The sequence below is a fragment of the Neomonachus schauinslandi genome, chromosome X (assembly GCF_002201575.2).
Source record: "Neomonachus schauinslandi chromosome X, ASM220157v2, whole genome shotgun sequence".
Lineage (NCBI taxonomy): Eukaryota > Metazoa > Chordata > Mammalia > Carnivora > Phocidae > Neomonachus > Neomonachus schauinslandi.
The window spans coordinates 119956976-119975935 of record NC_058419.1 but is presented as its reverse complement, the minus strand read 5'-3'; the positions used below and the strand labels follow the sequence as shown (position 1 = coordinate 119975935).

The window sequence follows — 18960 nt, the reverse complement described above, 5'->3', positions numbered from 1 at the left end:
TTTTTTTAATTTTTTTTTTTTTTTTTTTAAGATTTATTTATTTATTTATTTGACAGAGAGAGCGAGTGCACACAAGCAGGGGGAGTGGCAGGCAGAAGGAGAAAGTAGAGGGAGAAGCAGACTCCCCGTGGAGCAGGGAGCTTGACGTGGGACTTAATCCCAGGATCCTGGGATCATGACCTGAGCCAAAGGCAGACGCTGAACCAACAGAATCACCCAGGCGCCCCTTGGCTGTAAATTTTTAAAAATAAATGGACTCAATCATTTACTTTAGTTTTTAATACTGCCTTGAAGGCCTGTTCCCAAAGGACTTTACTCTTTTTTTTTTTTTTTTTTTGGACTCAAACCATATCGAAGGAAGAGGCTCAAAAACAAGGAAGAAAAAACCTCTAATTCGTTGCCGCACTGAATTAGCAACCTCATTTCTTTTTTTTTTTTTAAAGATTTTATTTATTTATTTGAGAGAGAGAATGAGAGAGAGAGAGAGCATGAGAGGGGGAGGGTCAGAGGGAGAAGCAGACTCCCTACTGAGCAGGGAGCCCGATGCGGGACTCCATCCTGGGACTCCAGGATCATGACCTGAGCCGAAGGCAGTTGCTTAACCAACTGAGCCACCCAGGCACCCTAGCAACCTCATTTCTAAGTGGTAGAGGCTACCGTCTTCGTAAATGAGAAGAATAAACTCAGATGGCGGTTTGGGAGCCGTTTCGAGAGGCTGAGGTGGGACAGACGCTGTCACGTTGTACAGTTATCCCTCTGTGGGCGCGGTACCTTGCTGAGGCGGGGGGGTGGGTGTCCTCGCAGTGCCCCGAGGGAAACAGCGCAGCGATGGCGGGCACGGAAGCTTGGCCCACTGAGCTGAGCTAGGCCTTATGCACTGTCTCTGGGACTCCTCGCCGGCCCCCAGGCTGAGTCGGGTTGCCCTCCTCGGCCTCCTGTACGAATCTGCAGGCTTCCTTGGAAATGAGACGCTAGTTTTGACAGTCGAGTTGACAGGGATTTACCAGTAGCCAGGCCCATCGTTGGCGAGATGTGAGATGGGGCGGGGGAATAAGCATGTCCTCGATATGCTGCCAATTAGGATACAGATTAGACAGACTTTCTGGTGGGTGGTTTGACATCGTGTGTTTCAGAAGGCGTATCTTGGACCCACAGTTTTCGTTTCTGGGCTCCCAGATACTCAGTCGAGGGAAATGACATGAATTAGAGCCATCCACAGTGTAAAGTACTGCTGTGTTATCAGCATTCGCTGACATGGAAGATGCCCCACAAAGCTCAGCTCAGTGCAACACATAAAAGCGGTTGGAGAACTGTGTATGTCCCATTCTTACAGGTTTTTTTTTTTTTTTTTTTAAGATTTATGTATTTCTTAGAGCAAGCGGGGGTGGGGTGAGGGACAGAAGATGGGAATCCTGAAACAGACCCCCTGCTGAGCAGGGAGCCCAACACAGGGCTCGATCCCAGGACCCTGAGATCACGACCTGAGACAAAAATCAAGAGTTAGCCGCGTAACCGACTGAGCCACCCAGGCGCCCCCCCCATTCGTACAGTTTTAATTTTTAAAAAGTATCGTGGTACCGTACACACAGCATAAAATTTATCCTATTAACCATTTTAAAGTGTACCTTTAAGTAGCATATCACTTTTATAATAATAAGAACTATTGAGCTTGTTCCATTTTTAAACACGAGAAGCCTTTGGGGTTCTGTGTGCCTGTGTTCTCCGAGTCAGCGGGAGCTCTGGTCCCCAGAAGACCGTCAGCCTTGCTGTCATGTTGTGTTCCAGGAATGTCCCAAAGGACGTTTACTTATGGCTCTGTGATCAAGACTAAAAGAATGACCCTAAGAAGGGTGGGTGTTTGAATGCCAGCTACAAATGTACTCTAAGGCTAACTTTTTTTTTTTTATATATTTTATTTATTTATTTGACAGAGAGAGAGAGCAAGAGAGGGGACACAAGCAGGGAGAGTGGGAGAGGGAGAAGCAGGCTTCCTGTGGAGCAGGGAGCTCAATGCGGGGCTCGACCCCAGGATCCTGGGATCATGACCTGAGCCGAAGGCAGACGCTTAACGACTGAGCCACTCAGGCTCCCTAAGGCTAACTTTTTATTCTTCATTTATTTCGTTCTTTTTTTTTTTTTCAAAGCTTCTTTTTAAGATTTAAAAAAATTTTTTTTAAAGATTTTATTTATTTATTTGACACAGAGAGACACAGCGAGAGAGGGAACACAAGCAGGGGGAGTGGGAGAGGGAGAAGCAGGCTTCCCGCCGAGCAGGGAGCCCGATGTGGGACTCGATCCCAGGACCCCGGGATCATGACCTGAGCCGAAGGCAGACGCTTAACGACTGAGCCACCCGGCGCCCCTATTTAGTTGTTAAAGTCGTACGTGGGCGGAGTTAGTAGAGTGCTGTGTTCAGAAGGGACTTGGGTGGAACAGGTAGCTCACACCCCCGTTTTGCGTCTCCAGAGAGCAGCGTTGTCCCTACAATCTCCTGGGCTGCTGCTTTGAGTTACGGATGTGCGTGCATATTTTACGTGTGTATCTGTGAAGATTGTTGCACGTTGAGTGCACTGAGGTCCGACTCCTGATTTTTCCTAATGACCCCACGGTGCTGCACGGTCTGGATCCTCTGCTGTCTTACAGATCCTCTAGAGACGGACGTTTCTGCAGGTTGTGGTGAGTACGTAAGACACCGTGCTGCAGTGTGGGGTGTCTGTCCCCGAGTCTGTGTACCTGCGCTGCAAATGGAGCGTTATGGTCCACTTCCAGCCCGGAGGGACCTGGATCAGACGGTTTGTGCAGAATAAGCTGTAGTAGCCACCTCCACGTTCCTGGGACCACGTTTGAGGCTCACGTCCACTCTAGCAGAAGTAGTTTCAGTTTGTTTCTGTTCTCTTTGTGCATGTGACAGGTGAAAAATGGCTTCATCGTTGAAGTGGGCGTTTTTCATTATGACTGAAGTTGGGCATCCTTCCATATGTATAGAAGCTTTTTTTGAACTAGAGGAGCATCTTTAAGCATATAAAAATAAACTGAATTCTGTTCAAAGCAAAGTATCTACGCCATGGAGAACTGGTCAGTGGAGGGTCAGGGGGAAGGCCCACGGGGCCTGCTAGCTGATGGAGCTGACCGCATATCTGAAAGACTCTTGGGGAGAGGGATCAGACTTTTGCCTTGAACGATTTATGGGAGCCACTGTGTAAAACCCTGCTTTTGCATTCTGTATATCCAGTTTTCTTTATTTTTTTTTTTTTAAGATTTTATTTATTTGAGAGGGAGAGAGTGCACGAGAGGGGAGAGGGGCAGAGGGAGAAGCAGACTCCCCGTGAAGCAGGGAGCCTGCTGTGGGGCTCAATCCCAGGACCCCGAGATCATGACCTGAGCCCAGGGCAGACGCTGAACCGACTGAGCCACCCAGGCACCCCTATCCAGTTTTCTTTAAATGAGGTCTGCAGAGCAGGATTACCTGGTTTAGATGGGAATTCATGTTTTAAGCAATATATATAACAAGATATAAAAGCAAACCAAGCACTTTGTTCACTTTTTTTGCAAGCATACTTTTATTTATATTGGGGTTTTTTTTGATGTATTTGACATTTAACACTGTGTAAATTTGAAAACACTTCTAATAACAGGTATTGTGAAATTTTTAAAAATAACTTTGGATTAATTTTTTTAAAAGATTTTATTTATTTGAGAGAGAGAGCACAAGCAGGGGGAGTGGCAGACAGTGGGAAAGGGAGAAGCAGGCTCCCCACCAAGCAGGGAAGTTGATGTGGGGCTCGATCCCAGGACCCTGAGGTCATGGCCTGAGCCAAAGGCAGACGCTTGACCCACTGAGCCACTCAAGAGCCCCTGGATTAATTTTTAATACTCTATGTGGGCTCTATGTGGGTATTACTTTTGTCTAATAGAAAAAAGTCTGAAATGGTGCTTTGTTCAGAAACATGAATGAAATTTTCTAACCCGGGTAATTAGTTAATATTAGGGTCTGTAGCTGTCACCCAGCACATGGTGAATAACTGCTATAAAATCCTGGAGATGCAGAGTAAGGAGCACTGAAACTTCAAACTGAGTTTCTAGATTTTCCTTATTACAGAGGCACCAGTGTACTTTTAAAACAATTTCTCTGAAATTGGTAACATGTATTCTCTTCTGTCTAAATTTAAATCTGCGCTTAAGCCCTGCCATTCTCCTCTTTGTCCATCCCCAGGCAACCACTAATCACACTTCTGTCTCACACATCAGTTAGCATTCGCTAGCATTTTATGTGGAGCTCCGAAATAGATCGTGTACTCTTCAAAAAAAAAAAAAAAAAAGCCAGTTTATATAAAGGCACTCTGTAATTTATTCATAGACCGAGCCACAAACACATAAATATCCTATGTTGCCCTACCCAAGGGTGTGGACAAATGATAAATTAGCTTGTTCAGCCCTTGTTTAACTTGATTCTACTACCTGCCGCCTCCTCAGGTGCCCCTCCCTGCCCATGGTTTTGTAAATAAAATGAAGCAGTGGTTCACATACTAACTCCTTCCTGCTAATGACAGCTGCTATCTGTTTTTTTTAAGATTGACTTATTTATCTTGGGGGGCAGAGGGAGAGGGAGAGCAGAGTCCCAAGTGGACTCTGTGCTGAGCGCGGGGCTGGATGCCACAAACCCCAAGACCACGACCTGAGCCGAACCCAAGAGTCGGACGCCCAGCCAACGGCGCCCCCCGGGGACCCCGCTGCTCTCTCTCTTTTCTTCGTAGGCCGGTTTTATTTCAGTGTGTGAGGCGAGCAGGGGCCCCAGCAGCCAGGAGAAGCATCGCCGTGGGCCATTGGGGCAAAGCGGTGGCGTCCGGTTTCGGGGGAACGGGCAGCACATAGGTCGTCATCGATTCGAGGCTGGGCCTGAGAAGGCGACGCATGGGGAGACGTGCGCAGGTCCTTCTCTCTCCCCGGTGGAGTTTCTTTCCCAGACAAACGACAGCAAGCACTTCCCTCCTCCCAGAGTGGTGTCAGCTGGAAACGAAGAACTGCCACTGGGAGCCCCACCAAGTGCACGTATGTTCTCGTGCGCGGTGCCCAGGAAGCGGAGAACTGTGGGACCGTGAGCAGAGGCTGAGCTGAGCGGGACGTTCTTGTCTTGTCCTGTCCTCCGGGTGCTCTGTGGTCCTACCTCTGCTGGGCCAGGGAAGTGCTTCTCGCGGGAAAGTGCAGGGCAGATGCAGCAACCTTTTCCGATGTGTGTCTGTAGGTCCTCATCTGCACGCGTCTCCCAGCCGCCCAGGCCCCACCCTGCGAAGTGGTGACGGCGGGTGTGCGGTGGATCCTGGGCTGGCGTTTTCACAGACAGCCCCAGGCTCTTTTGCTGGGCAGCCCCAGTGGCTTAAGCAAATGTGCTTGCAGAAGGTGAAGTAAGACCAGAAACTGGGTCAGCTCCTTACAAGTACGTATAACTTCAAATAGCCTACGGGAAATTTCTTTTAAATATCATGCCATTCATTATTTTGCAAAGCTTGCAGTTGCTCTTTTGGCTTTTCTTTCAAATCTGTATGGTAATACTAGTTTTGCTTACGATGAAGTCCACCTGCCCACCTCATCATTCATCTTATTCTCAACCAAGACTCAAAACTGTTGCAAGCAGTTTTGCCAGGGCCAAATTATCAATAGGGTTGATTCATGTGATTTTCTGCCTGTTTGCTGGCAGCCTTAAACCCTTTGCGACTCTAATTACATCCACTAAGCTTGCATTCAGGGGATTAACACCCAAGGATAGAGGTTCTTTGCAGGGGGCTGTAAGGGTTAGCCGGGCTATGGGCATAGTTACCTATCTGAAGAAAGAGGGTTTCAGATCTAGTGACCGCAGCCATGCTTGCTAGGAGCAAATTTCCTGCGACATGCATTGTTTGCTGGACGTCGCTCAGTTGCAGCGAATTTTGCAGTGAGCCTGTGTTGTGCTGTGCTCCCCTCGGCTCCTGGCTCCTTGGAGCTGTCCTTGAGCAGGTGGTTCTGCGTGCAGCCCCGACATTGATTAGCACAGATGTTCCTGGGAGCAGCTTCATGCCACGATGCAGCAAGAGGACAGGGGTGGCTAGGACGTCGGCAGGTGTTGTCCCTCCTACCTTCCCCTCCCCGGAGCTCTGCCTGGGGCAGAAACTGTGTGTGGGTTTTGCTGGAGGCTTTGCGCCTTTGTAGGGTTGTCGGCAGGTATCAGTGAAATCGTGTGCTTTGGGAGGGTGGTCTGCAGGCGTTTGCTCAAGTGTCGGGGGAAAAGTTTCTGTTTTGAGCATTTTGGGGATCATGGCTGTTTGCTACATGCTTATTTCTTGTTAAACAGAACAGAGCCAGAGATTAACCTGGACAGATACCCTGACTTCTTTGAGGTCTTTTCCACTGTTGTTTTTATTAAGTAAAATCAGGAGAAAAAGAGAAAAGTTGCTTCTCTTCAAATTCAGGCTTAGTTTATGGCTTGAGCAGTTTGATCAGATGAATTTCCAATCATGTGAGACATTTCATATTCTAAGGCAAGTAGAGAGTGGTGAAAAGTTAAGATTTTTTTTTCATTGAAAATGTAAGTGATGTTTATAAAACGTAGTGTGAAAACATCGATGGTTTCTAATATGTTAAGACCTGCAGAGAATGTTTTACTTATTTTCGTTTCTTTTATATGTGACCTTTATATCAGCCCTGTTGCTAATCCTTAGCACTATTTATAATTAGTTTTATAAATAAAACTTATTTACAATAAGATTGCCTGTCTTTGCCGAAAAATCCATTCTCTTGAAATGTAACCAGGAAGTTGGGTTGGCACTCTTTTAAAACATTGAGTTGAACTCACTCGTTCGTCGGTTGGGGAGATACACTGTGAACACAGGTGGGTGAGATAGTCTTTTTTTTTTCTTTTTTCTGACACGAATAGATTTATCGACATGAAGATGATAAAAGTTACTAGAAAAAGCCAATCATTTGGGTCTGTTCCAGTTCTGCCTGTGTTCATGATGTGACATTTCCACACAGTGTTTTGAGCTGACACACACAGGGGGAGCGCCAGAGGCTGAAATAAGCGACGTGCACTCGGCCTTGCTGGGGGAAGGGTGCGGGGTGCCCCGGCCTTGTGGACAGGAACCCTGGTGCCTTCATCCTGTGGGAATGCTGCTTCTCAGCCTGGCATCTGTTTAAAATGCAGCTTTGATGTCTGGTATCCGTTTCAGCTACTTAGGCCATTAGGGAATCTTTATCTGAATTCTCATCATGTATAAAAGCAGGAACTGTCTGAGTCTTATCCCGTGGGACCGTAGATTGAAGCCAGCATGACCCCCCCATCTGCAGCGTTGCGTTGTCTCACCTCTGCCAGGGAGAGGAACCGTGTGCGATGCAGGGGGTGCTGTTGACGTTCGTGGAACATGGTAGAAGTGCTCCAGGGAAGTGGTGAGGATCACACCGTTAGGTCCAGCCCTCCAGGAGCTAGCTGGCTGCTGAGTGTGCTCACAGGGACGCACCAGGAACGCTGTAACAGGTGCTGAGCCAACAGACGTCAAGAGGAATGGAAGCAGATCGCAGCAGAGTCTCTCTTAAGGATAGGCCGTTGATCTGTTCTTGGAAGGCTGAGCCAGGGTTGAGCCCCAAATCTGGTCCTACGTCAGCAGTACCAGGGCCCCCTAAAGAGAATGGCAGAGGGGATGCAACCCAAAGGAGTGCAGGGGGAGGAAGCTGGAGGCAGAGAGTGCAGGACCTGAGCTGGCATCGGAACGTGCCGGGAAGGTGAGTGCAAACGCATCAGCCCGGTCAGGGCTGCGCCCACCTGGTGCCCCGGCTGCTGGCCCAGGGGCAGGCTCCAAACAGCAGCTTGGCTAGATGCCTGAGCACGTGGGAGCTTGGGCTTCCTTCTTTGGCAGCTGGGAGCACTTGAAGGTTCTGGAGTGAGAGCAACGGCTATGCAGGGCAGAGGTGCAGGGAGATGGATCTGGCAGGAGATAGAGCAGCAGAGGGAGAGGCTGGTTAGGACGTAGTCTTCCGTAGGCTTGGCAGGAACTGGAAGTGGCAAGATCAGAGCGAGGTTCATTTTGTGTTTGTAGAGGGTGCTTTTTCTTTGTTTCCTTTGGAAGGAATAAGAAGGATGCTTGCACTTGCCCTCTCCTCTAGCACAGACTCCTCGCCCCTCACCCGCACCTCCCATGCTGGCCTGTACCGTCTCCCCTCCTCGAATTCTAGGGGCTGTCTGTCTAGGGCTAGTCCCACGCACTCAGGGGCTCACTGAGGACCATTTGCAATACTCTCCAGCCCAGCCTTTCTCCAGAATCCAGGCCTTTCCCCAGTTCAGGCCCCCTGACTCTTTTCTCTAAGATGCTCCCAGTGCATCACTGTTGATTTTTCTCCCCCCAGGAGTCTCCCCCGACCTCAGTGTTGCCTGAAAGCCCTCACACCCCGTGCACATGCCCATCACAGTGGGCACCCAAAGCCAGGGCGCCTGCCCTCCCTGTGTGGCCTCCCTGGCCTCCCAGCCGGTGGGTCGGGTCCCGTCCGGCCCATGGCGCTCGTGGTGACCAAGCACAGACTATGTTTGTCTTGTGAGGCAGTGCCTGTTGGCTTCATTCTAAAAGGTTATGAGAATAACCTAGCACTCATGTGACTTTTTTTTGGGTGGGGGTGGAAGGAACAGATTCTGTTCTTTATGAGAATGATAAACATTTTATTGAAGCATTTTTTTTTATTTTTTATTTTTTTTAAAGATTTTATTTATTTATTTGAGAGAGAGAGAATGAGAGACAGAGAGCATGAGAGGGAGGAGGGTCAGAGGGAGAAGCAGACTCCCTGCCGAGCAGGGAGCCCGACGCGGGACTCGATCCCGGGACTCCAGGATCATGACCTGAGCCGAAGGCAGTTGCTTAACCAACTGAGCCACCCAGGCGCCCCTTGAAGCATTTATTTTAATAATTCCTTTTTTTAAAGGATTTTTGATATCTAGATGTGTTCTTCATTTTCAGTGATAGCCTAGCATTTTTCCTATTTGCGATCTAAACCCTGTCCTTCCAAAACTTCCCCAGAGACTACCTAGCATATAAAATTATTTTAAAAATTAACATAAATTTTTATTAATCCTGGTGTATAATTTGTGGGAAAGGCTTCAGGGGAACCTTCATTAGGGTGAATAATTTTATCTGAAGTACCAGGAAATATTCATAGTCAATACTGTGGTTTTTCAGTGTTTGTATGAAAGGAATATTAAGCACTGATGAGAGGTTACATTTTGGAAGAGGGACAGGGGCATGGGAGAATGCTCACAGAACCAGGCGGGCTGCAGAAGGAAATGGACCTGCTATGTCCGCAGGATTCTCCTGATTGTCTAGAAACAGATGGGGGAAACGCACACAGGTTACCTGTGGTTTGTTTTTTTTTTTTAAAGATTTTATTTATTTATTTGACAGAGAGAGACACAGTGAGAGAGGAGCACAGGCAGGGGGAGTGGAAGGGGGAGAAGCAGGCTTCCCGCCGAGCCGGGAGCCCGATGCGGGGCTCGATCCCAGGACCCTGGGGATCATGACCCGAGCCGAAGGCAGACGCTTAACGACTGAGCCACCCAGGCGCCCCCCTGTGGTTATCTTTAGGTGGTGGCTTACTTTCCTCTGTTGTCTTAGTGGCTTCTTCATTTTTAAATGTGTTTCATATCTTTTTTTTTTTTTAAGATTTTATTTATTTATTTGAGATAGAAAGGGGGATAGAGCACAAGCAGGGGGAGTGTCAGGCAGAAGGAGAAGCAGACTCTCTGCTGAGCAGGGAGCCCGTGAAGTGGGGCTCTATCCCAGGACCCTGAGATCATGACCTGAGCTGAAGGCAGATGCTTCACCAACTGAGCCACCCAGGCGTCCCGTGTTCGGTATTTTGTAGGATAAGCATGCATCGTAAGGATTCCAAACATCAATAGCCACTTGAATAAGAAGGATTTCTTCCCTGTCTGCAGGGATGACCATTGTATGGAATGTGCCTGTGGACCGAACCCCGTTTCCAGTACTCCTGGGATTGTGGGGCTCCACGCACAGTGTGGGGCGTTGTTGGTCTTTGTGGCACCCCTGCGCAGCGACCCGGCACAGAAGCAGGACCTCGGGCATCTCTGGGGCGAGCTGCACAGGCCTCCATGGCTGTAGTGAGCTGCCCACCCGCCCCTCCTGGCTGTTTCCAAGGCCAAAACTTTCCTTCTGTGTTTTCCCCCATGAAGGGGCTTCCTTCCTGGTCTCCCCAGTCGGCTTCCATCGAACGGTGGGCAAGGAGGGAGCATTCCTTTGGCAGCCGGAGCGCTCGGTCCCCAGTGAAAATGAGGGTGTTAAACGGCTCCCGTGTCTGTTCCAGCTGAGCCAGACGGGCAGTGACGGTGTGTGCACACTAGGTGGCGCCAGAACGCTCGGTCCCCAGTGAAAATGAGGGTGTTAAATCGGCTCCCGTGTCTGTTCCAGCTGGAGCTGGAGGGGCAGTGACGGTGTGTGCACACTAGGTGGCGCCAGAACGCTCGGTCCCCAGTGAAAATGAGGGTGTTAAATCGGCTCCCGTGTCTGTTCCAGCTGGAGCTGGAGGGGCAGTGACGGTGTGTGCACACTAGGTGGCGCCAGAGCGCTCGGTCCCCAGTGAAAAGGAGGGTGTTAAATCGGCTCCCGTGTCTGGTCCAGCTGGAGCCAGACAGTGACGGTGTGTGCACACAAAGTGGCAGCCAGAGCGCTCGGTCCCCAGTGAAAATGAGGGTGTTAAATGGGCTCCCGTGTCTGGTCCAGCTGGAGCCGGAGGGGCAGTGACGGTGTGCGCACACTAGGTGGCTCCAGAGCGCTCGGTCCCCAGAGCCTTCCTGTCCAGCACCCTCACAGGATTGGGATTGATGAGCATGCCTGTGCCCAACGTCCTCCACTCTCTTATCATCACAAATCCAGCCGTTTTAGGCAATCAGAGGGGCTGACAAGCAGAAAGTAGCTGGAACCTTGCCAAATATGTTTGTGATGCACTAGGAAGTTCAGAAGACCTGGTGAAAGCTCATGTGTTAGGAAAACATCCCTGTTCCCAGTAGCCATGAGATCCTCATGCATAGTTTACAGGTATAACCTTTTCACTGTGTTATCATTTGTTCTTTTAAAAAAATTTTGTTTTAATTTTTTTTAAAGATTTTATTTATTTGACAAAGAGAGGCATAGCGAGAGAGGGAACACAAGCAGGGGGAGTGGGAGAGAGAGAAGCAGACTCCCGCTGAGCAGGGAGCTGGATGTGGGGCTCAATCCCTGGACCCTGGGATCATGACCTGAGACGAAGGCAGACGCTTAAGGACTGAGCCACCCGGGGGCCCCGTCCTTTTTTTTTTTTTTAAGCCCTTAATTCATACTGTAATTGTTGAGTATGTCCTCTTGAAATAGACGTGCATCAGTATGTATTATCTTTTTAAAAAGAAGGAAACATGTTTACGCTTGCAGCGCTGCTGTCCCAGTAAGCCAGCCCGTACCCCAGTCTTGCCAGTTGCAGGGTTGAAACATGTTGCCGCAGAGGATGAGGCATTTTCCTTTCCTAGCCTCCTTTTTTTGTTTCCTTTTGCCTCCGCCCTCCATCTAGTTTTTTTCTTTCATTAATTAACTATAAAGGAAGATGAAAGAAATTGTGGATATGATAGCACAGAAAAAGGCATCTGAAAATGAAATTCACATGGCCAGAACCTTTCTTACGAGGATTCTGAGAAACTCCATGAGGTACAGTTCGGTTTTCAGTCCCTTTACTTCTGTGGTGTGATGAATTTGTCTGTTTTATGCTTCTGTTCATGGGGAAACTCCTGAAGTCAACACATTCCACATTTTGCAACCCAGATATTTTTCTTCATTGATTATGAGTTGTCAGAAGGTTTATGTTATAAATGCTTTTCAGATTTCTTTCTTTTTTTTTTTTAAGATTCTATTTATTAGATAGAGACTGAGCATGAGCAGGGGTTAGGGGCAGAGGGAGAAGCAGACTCCCTGCAGCGAGCCCGACCTGGGGCTCCATCCCAGGACCCTGAGATCATGACCTGAGCCAAAGGCAGATGCTTCACCGACTGAGCCACCCAGGTGCCCCTCAGATTTTTTAATATTCTTTATTATGTAATATCCTTGAATGTTTTTGCCTGCTTGAAAAATGTTTACTCTCTGTCAAGTACCTAATGAGGCTCCTTTTGAGTTCTTTCTGTGTTCTTGATGGGGCCGTAAGCTGTCCGGAGCGAGCAGGTTCTGTCCCGCACTGGAGAAGTGGAGAGTGGGAGAACCAGGTGTGGGTGGGTCTCCTCCTCACGCCGCAGCCTCCTCTTGGGGGCTCTGGAACATTTTTGTGGCAGCTCTGTGGATTTCCGACTAAAATTCCCCTCTCACACCTAGGCAGGGCAGCCAAAACACTAAGGCCCTGTGGGGTGGTGGGGACCGTGAAGTAGGAGCCCAGGCCGAGGCTGCGAATGACGTTCAGGGGCCCTGGCAGGAGTGGGCTGCAGCCTGTTGGTTGAGGGCATCACGTTCCAATAATGAGGACCCTTAGCTGACTTCGCAGACACTCTGAGAGGCTCGGAGGAATGAATATGCATCTACTAGCCTTAGTTCATGTCCAGATGTCTGTGTTTACTTAGGTAAGTGAGTAAATAGAAGCGCTCTACACTCTGTGTGACCCCGCTGAGCTGGGCATTCACTGAGCTTCTCTCCAGTGCATTCTCTTTTCTGCAAGGAGGCCAAGGGCTGTGTGCACAGCTGTGCTGAAACAAGAAAGACAGAAGAGTCTGTCTGGGGTCCTGCTGGTGTCTGAGGGGACAACAAGATTCATTTACTATTGCGAATATATTTTGAAGAATAAGGGTTAATTCACATTTTGAAGCCCGTGATTCTCATTCTGCATTAGGGTGAGTTCTGCGTTAATAAAAATCTAAAAAACTATGTTCATGTCCAGATACAGTGGGAAGCACCCTGGAAGCGATGCTCTAAATCATGCAGAAGTCGCCGTGACTTATTTCCACGTTGCACTCCTGTCTTGGCATGGAGTTGTTCTTTGTTTGAAGTCCCTGAGTCGTCTGCGTTCTTTTTCAGGAAGAATGAGGTGACCTGGAGGCCTCACTCCTGGCATGCCACCAAGTTCTGCGATAGCCACCCCGAGTCGTCAGCATCGCCGTTCCCCTCTGCCAGTTCCTGCCCTTCTTGGCACAGCCAACACCACGCCAGGTAGGCACTGGTTTCCCCCCGGGATGGACAGGGTTCAACGGTGTTCATGACTTCCCAGCCCTGCCATGATAGCACCTTTCTCCACTTCAGGATGATTTTGTTTTTCTGATGAGGAAAAGCCACTAACACCATTACTGGTAAAACTCTCTAAATTTTTCAGAGTAGGTAGGTGTCCAACCCTTGAAAACAAAAACTGAAATACCAAGAGCAAGGATGAGCAAGTGTGCTTTCTCATTATGTCACTTAATAAATCAGGAGTCTAGGGACTCTGCTTTTTGGGCTGAATCCCTTTGGGCCAGCTGAGTTGGTGTTTCTGACCTGAGTGGAACAGCTGCCATGCCACCCACTTGCCCACAGCCACCACCATTCTTTTGAGACTTTTTTTTTTTTAAAGATTTTTATTTATTTATTTGACAGAGAGAGAGACAGTGAAAGCGGGAACACAAGCAGGGGGAGTGGGAGAGGGAGAAGCAGGCTTCCCGCGGAGCAGGGAGCCCGATGCGGGGCTCTATCCCAGGATCCTGGGATCACGACCTGAGCCGAAGGCAGACGCCTAACGACTGAGCCACCCAGGCGCCCCTCTTTTGAGACTTTTATGCATAGATTGGAAGGCAGGAGCTACTTACGGGTTCGGCAAATGTATCTCACAGAGGCTGCCAGACGGTTCTGCTAAGCATCAGCACCCTCTCCCCGACCCCCAGGGCTCTCCTGTGGCGGGGGGTATAGAGGAAACCAAGGCTTCCCAGCCCACATGCCAGGGTGGCATCCAGCCTTGAGGGCCCGGGGGTGGCTTCCCACTGAGCGTGAGACCAAGGTGATAGGAGTTGTAGGTCATTGGAAGGAGGGGGAGTTCTGGTCGACCTGGCGGCCTCATTTCAGAGTCAGAAGTGCTAATGTATCAGACAGGCGTGTGGCAGCCCCACGGCGGTGTTGGCTTGAGGAGGCTCCTGCTAGTCATACATCACCTTGGGTCAGTGGCCAGTGTCCTCACAAGTCTCCCATTAAAAGGATGACGGTAGCAACAAGTAGTGTGGGTTTGGGTATGTGCGTGTGCATGTATGAGTGCATATATGTATCTGTGCCCACTTACGATTTCTGCACATGTGTGTGAATGTGTGTGCACATGCACTTGAATGTATGTGTTTGTGTGTTTCTGAGTGTGCATGTGTGTCCATTCTGTAAATGAATTTGTGCCAGTGTGTATGGAGTATGTAACCATCTCAAAATCAGTTTTTTAAAAAAAGATTTATCTGTTTGAGAGAGCGAGCGAGCGCAAAAGCGTGCGCATGCACACAAGTCGGGGGCGGAAGGAGAGAGAATGTCAAGCAGGTTCCACGTTGAGTGCAGAGCCCGACATGGGGCCCAATCCCAGGACCCTGAGATCATGAGCTGAAACCAAGAGTCGGACGGTTAACCAACTGAGACACCCAGGCGCCCCTCAAAACCTATTTTGATTGTTAGTAAATACTGGTCTGCTGTAAAATTATGAAGTACTTTTATGAAGGAAATACATCTCAAATACATTACCTACTTAAAGTGACAAGACATGGTGGTATTTGGAGTCCAGAGTATTTTTGAGAAACCACAGATTCTCAGCTGAGTACTAAAACTTAAGTGAAAAGTGAGCCTTTTGGGGCTCCAGAGTGGCTCAGTCGGTTGGGCGGCTGCCTTCGGCTCAGGTCATGATCCCAGGGTCCTGGGATCGATCTCCACGTCGGGCTCCCTGCTCAGCGGGAGCCTGCTTCTCGCTCTCCTCCCCGCTTGTGTTCTCTCTCGCTATCTCTGTCTCTGTCTCTCACTCTCTCAAATAAATAAATAAAATCTTAAAAAAAAAGCCTTTTATTTCATTATTGAAATGACTTAATGTAATAGGATTTCCATTAAGCCCATTTGATGCTTTCTTGATCAAAGAAGCACATATGCTGCCCACATCTGTGTGGAAACAGTGCTTAGCATTATTCATATCTGCTTGGACTTAAGATCTCATGGATAAATCTCATGGACTTCCCCTTTTAATGTGAAAGTTGTCGTCATTTGGTTGGTTCTTCTTTGTTAGTCGTCCAGACAAGAACCCTTTCATACGCTCAACCTTGGGGTCCACAAACCTGCTCTGTAAAGGGCCACGTAGGAAATATTTTAGGCTCCATGGGCCCGCGTCTGTTGCAGGTCCCCAGCTCAGAAGCAGTCTGTAACTGTGTACACGAATGACCACGACTGGGTTCCGGTCACACTTTATCTGTGAGCAGTGAGATTTGAATTTCTTGTCATTTTCATGGGTCACAGAATGGTCTTTTGATCCATGTCCCCCCAAGGATTTAACTGTCTAACACCTGTTGTCACGGGCTGTGGTCTGCCAGACACCATACTTAGTGACAGAGGAGGAAAGCGTTCACATAGGCATTTCCTGCTGGTGACCGCTGTGGACTTCGGCACCCCGAGGGCAGGACCATATGGCTAGTGTCTGAAGGCATCTGTCTGGGGAAAGAGCATCAAGCGAGTCAGGCTGGGTCTCTTCAGCCTCTTGTCAGAGTTGCCCTTTAAAGTGCTATGCAGGGGCCCCTGGGTGGCTCAGTCGTTAAGCGTCTGCCTTCGGCTCAGGTCAGGATCCCGGGGTCCTGGGATCGAGCCCCGCGTCAGGGTCTCTGCTCAGCAGAGAACCTGCTTCTCCCTCTGCCTGCCGCTCCCCCTGCTTGTGCGCTGTCTCTCTCTCTCTCTCTCTGTCTTTCCCTGTCAAATAAATAAAATCTTTAAAAAATAAAAATTAAAAAATAATAATAAAATGCTGGGCAAAGGTCACATGTCAGGTCCTGTGACCCTGTCCTGGGAAGAGTTCTGGGCGTCTGGATGTTTCTGTGCAGGGCCAGCTGCATTCATAGCACTGCTGTCCTCATTTTCCTCTTCGCTGTTCCTCGATTCTAAAGCGGACTCTTCCCTGTGGTCCTTCCTTCCTAGTTCTTCATCTCATGACCTGTCGGGCACGTGGGAGCACTCAAATCTGCAGCGTACCTCTGACCATTTTAGCTCGCTCGGGAGCGTCGACAGCCTGGACCAGCCTTCCCAGCCCTGCCCCTCCGGACGCCTGTCCGCCGCCAAGTCCAACAGCAGCATCGACCACCTGGGCGGCCAGAGCAAGCGGGACTCGGCTTACGGCTCATTCTCCACCAGCTGCAGCACTCCTGACCACACGTTGCCCAAGGCTGATGCCTCCTCTGCAGAGAACATCCTCTACAAAGTGGGCCTGTGGGAGGTCTCCAAGCCGGACAGCAGCCGGAAGGGCCAGGCTGCCAGCGATCCTCAGGGCCTGGAAGAGAGGCTCGGGTCTTTCCCGGCCCGGGTCCCCTGTGACAGCAGCAAAAGCCCCAGGCCAGAAGACAGTGCTGAGGCCAAGCTGGCCACCTCCGGGAGGTCAAATTTTGGGCCCGTCTGGTATGTTCCTGATAAGAAAAAAGCACCTTCGTCCCCTCCTCCGCCCCCTCCCCCGCTCCGCAGTGACAGCTTCGCGGCCACCAAGAGCCACGAGAAGGCCCAGGGCCCTCCATCCTCAGAGGCGGCCAGCGTGCAGCACTTTCTGGGCCTGAGCCGCGCCCAGCCTCGCAGTGACTGGAGAGCAGAAGCCGCGGACCAGCCGTGGAGGCTGGCGCGTCCCAGCAGTGGGAGAAGAGCCGGGAGCTCAGGCTGTGCACCGGACGTCCCCCTGGACGGCGGGCTGCTGCCCTCTGAGCACAGGGCAGGCGGCCCCCCAGGGGCCCCCGGCCGGCTGCAGGCCTCTCTGTCCAGCACGGATGTGCGTTTCCCGCAGCCTTCCTACGGCAGCCAGCACCCCCACCACGACCGTGCCGAGAGCCCCTTCTGTCCCGGGGGCCCCACGGCCGCCACGTCACTGAGGGAACAGCCCCGCGTGGCCATCCCGGGGGGCCGCCAGGAGCCGTCTGCTGACCGTCGCCAGGACGACAGCCCCGCTCAGGTCAGGTGGCCCGGTGCCACCAGCCAGAAGGGGGACAGCGGTGGGCAGGGCTGCTACTACTGTGTGGCGAGCAGACAGTGCCCTCAGGAGAGCACACCGGCAGCGCAACTCCACGAGTGGTCCTGGCGTCCTGACGTGGCTCCAGGCGCCCACGACTCCCCCACCCCACAGCCGCCGGGCCAGGAACCCCGGTGTTCCCTGCCGCAGCACGAGCAGGCCCCGGGCCCCCACGAGAGAGCCCGGGCAGACCCGCTGGACCGAGGAGCAGAGGGCCGCCCCGCAGGAAGCGAGGACCCACCACGAGCCAGCCGCGTGGAGAAGAGCGGTCTGAAGAAGCCCGCAGATGGCTTCGCGTGGGCCGACGGAGAGAGCGGCAAGATCTCTCGTCACAAGACGCCTATGTTGCACTCACTGACCCAGGAGGGGACGCGCCGGCCCGAGAATGGCCCAGATGCGGGTACGGAGAGGCCGCCACCGTTTGACGCCCAGGTGGGCAAAGCGACACGGAGGAGCGACCGGTTTGCCACCACCCTGAGGAACGAGATCCAGATGCGACGAGCCAAGCTGCAGAAAAGCAAAAGCACGGTGACGCTGACCGGGGCGGGGGAAGCCGAGGAAGAGGCCGTCGGCTGGAGGGCGGAGCACGGAGGTGCCACCAGCCCCACCCCAGAAGGGTCCTTCACGGGCACCTACAGAGACCACGTGAAGGAGGCCCAGGCCCGGGTCCTGCGGGCCACGTCGTTTAAGCGCCGTGATTTAGACCCCAGCCCAGCTGATCATTATGCAGGGCCAGAGCAGCGGGCTGAGGACCACAGCACAGATCTGGACCCCGTCCCCCGTGTCTGGGAGGGGGGCCTGGCCAAGCCGCCCCCGTCTGGAGCGGCCGTGCCGCACGTTCCCCGCATTGGAGGCCGGAAACGGTTCACGCTGGAGCAGAAACTGAAATCCTACTCTGAACCGGAGAAAATGAACGAGGTGGGGCTCTCAGGGGATGATCGCCCTCACCAGCGCCCTGGGACGTCCGAGGAGACCGTGGGCACGTTCGCCGACAGGTGGAAGTTCTTTGAGGAAACGAGCAAACCCATTCACCAGAGACCTGGCCAGAGGCAAGCACTCTGTGCATTCCCTAAGGAGAAGCTGGAGAGGCCACCGACAGCGGGCCATGGGTACGAGAGTGCACAGCCTTGGTTCCAGAAGAGGGCCCGCACTACCTCCTTTGGAGGAAACCCCAGTGGGTGCAGAAAAGTGGGGAAGGTAGGAAAGCTGGAACCGCCTGAGAGGCTTGGGACCTTTGCGGAGTATCAAGCCTCTTGGCGGGAACAGAGGACAGCTCTTGAAGCCAGGAGTTCCGGGAGGTATCACTCAGCCGACGACATCTTGGACGCGGGTCTGGAGCAGCACGAGAGGCCGCAGTACATTCATGGAAGGTCCCGGTCGTCGCCGTCCACAGACCTGTACACACAGGTAAGCCTGGTGCCACAAGCAAGGACAAAGCTGCCCCCCCACCTGCTGTCTTACAGCACATAGAGGAGGCCCCCCAAAGGAGAGTGGCCCGATGTCAGTGTGACTTGTGTCCAGCTGTTCGAGCACCTACGTGCTCCAGCTCTTGCAGCATGTGAAAGGTCCCTGGGGACAGACCGGTACATTCGTGGCCGCTGAAGTGCCGTCCTTGCGTGCCTATCTCGAGTCCCCAGCCGCCGCCTCATCTCTTGCTTCAGCTGACCTTCCCTGTGATTAGCGTGCCCAAGCCTTAACACCAAGCCAAGAATTTGGGGGGAGCTCTAGAAAATGGCACGTTCTCCTCTGAAATGGAAA

At 51.3% G+C, this 18960-nt stretch overlaps 1 protein-coding gene across 2 annotated transcripts in view; it reads left to right on the top strand.

The window, feature by feature from the left end:
* The window catches only part of SHROOM2 (shroom family member 2), a 132724-nt gene that overhangs the window by 67246 nt on the left and 46518 nt on the right, over nucleotides 1–18960 (top strand). The window contains exons 3-4 of one of the 2 annotated variants that reach the window (XM_044911667.1): nucleotides 13050–13181; nucleotides 16134–18609. In XM_044911667.1, coding sequence (XP_044767602.1) covers nucleotides 13050–13181; nucleotides 16134–18609 — 2608 coding nt within the window. Of the gene's footprint in view, nucleotides 1–13049; nucleotides 13182–16133; nucleotides 18610–18960 lie in introns of those variants that run through there. The other variant, XM_021680889.1, reaches the window with a different exon arrangement.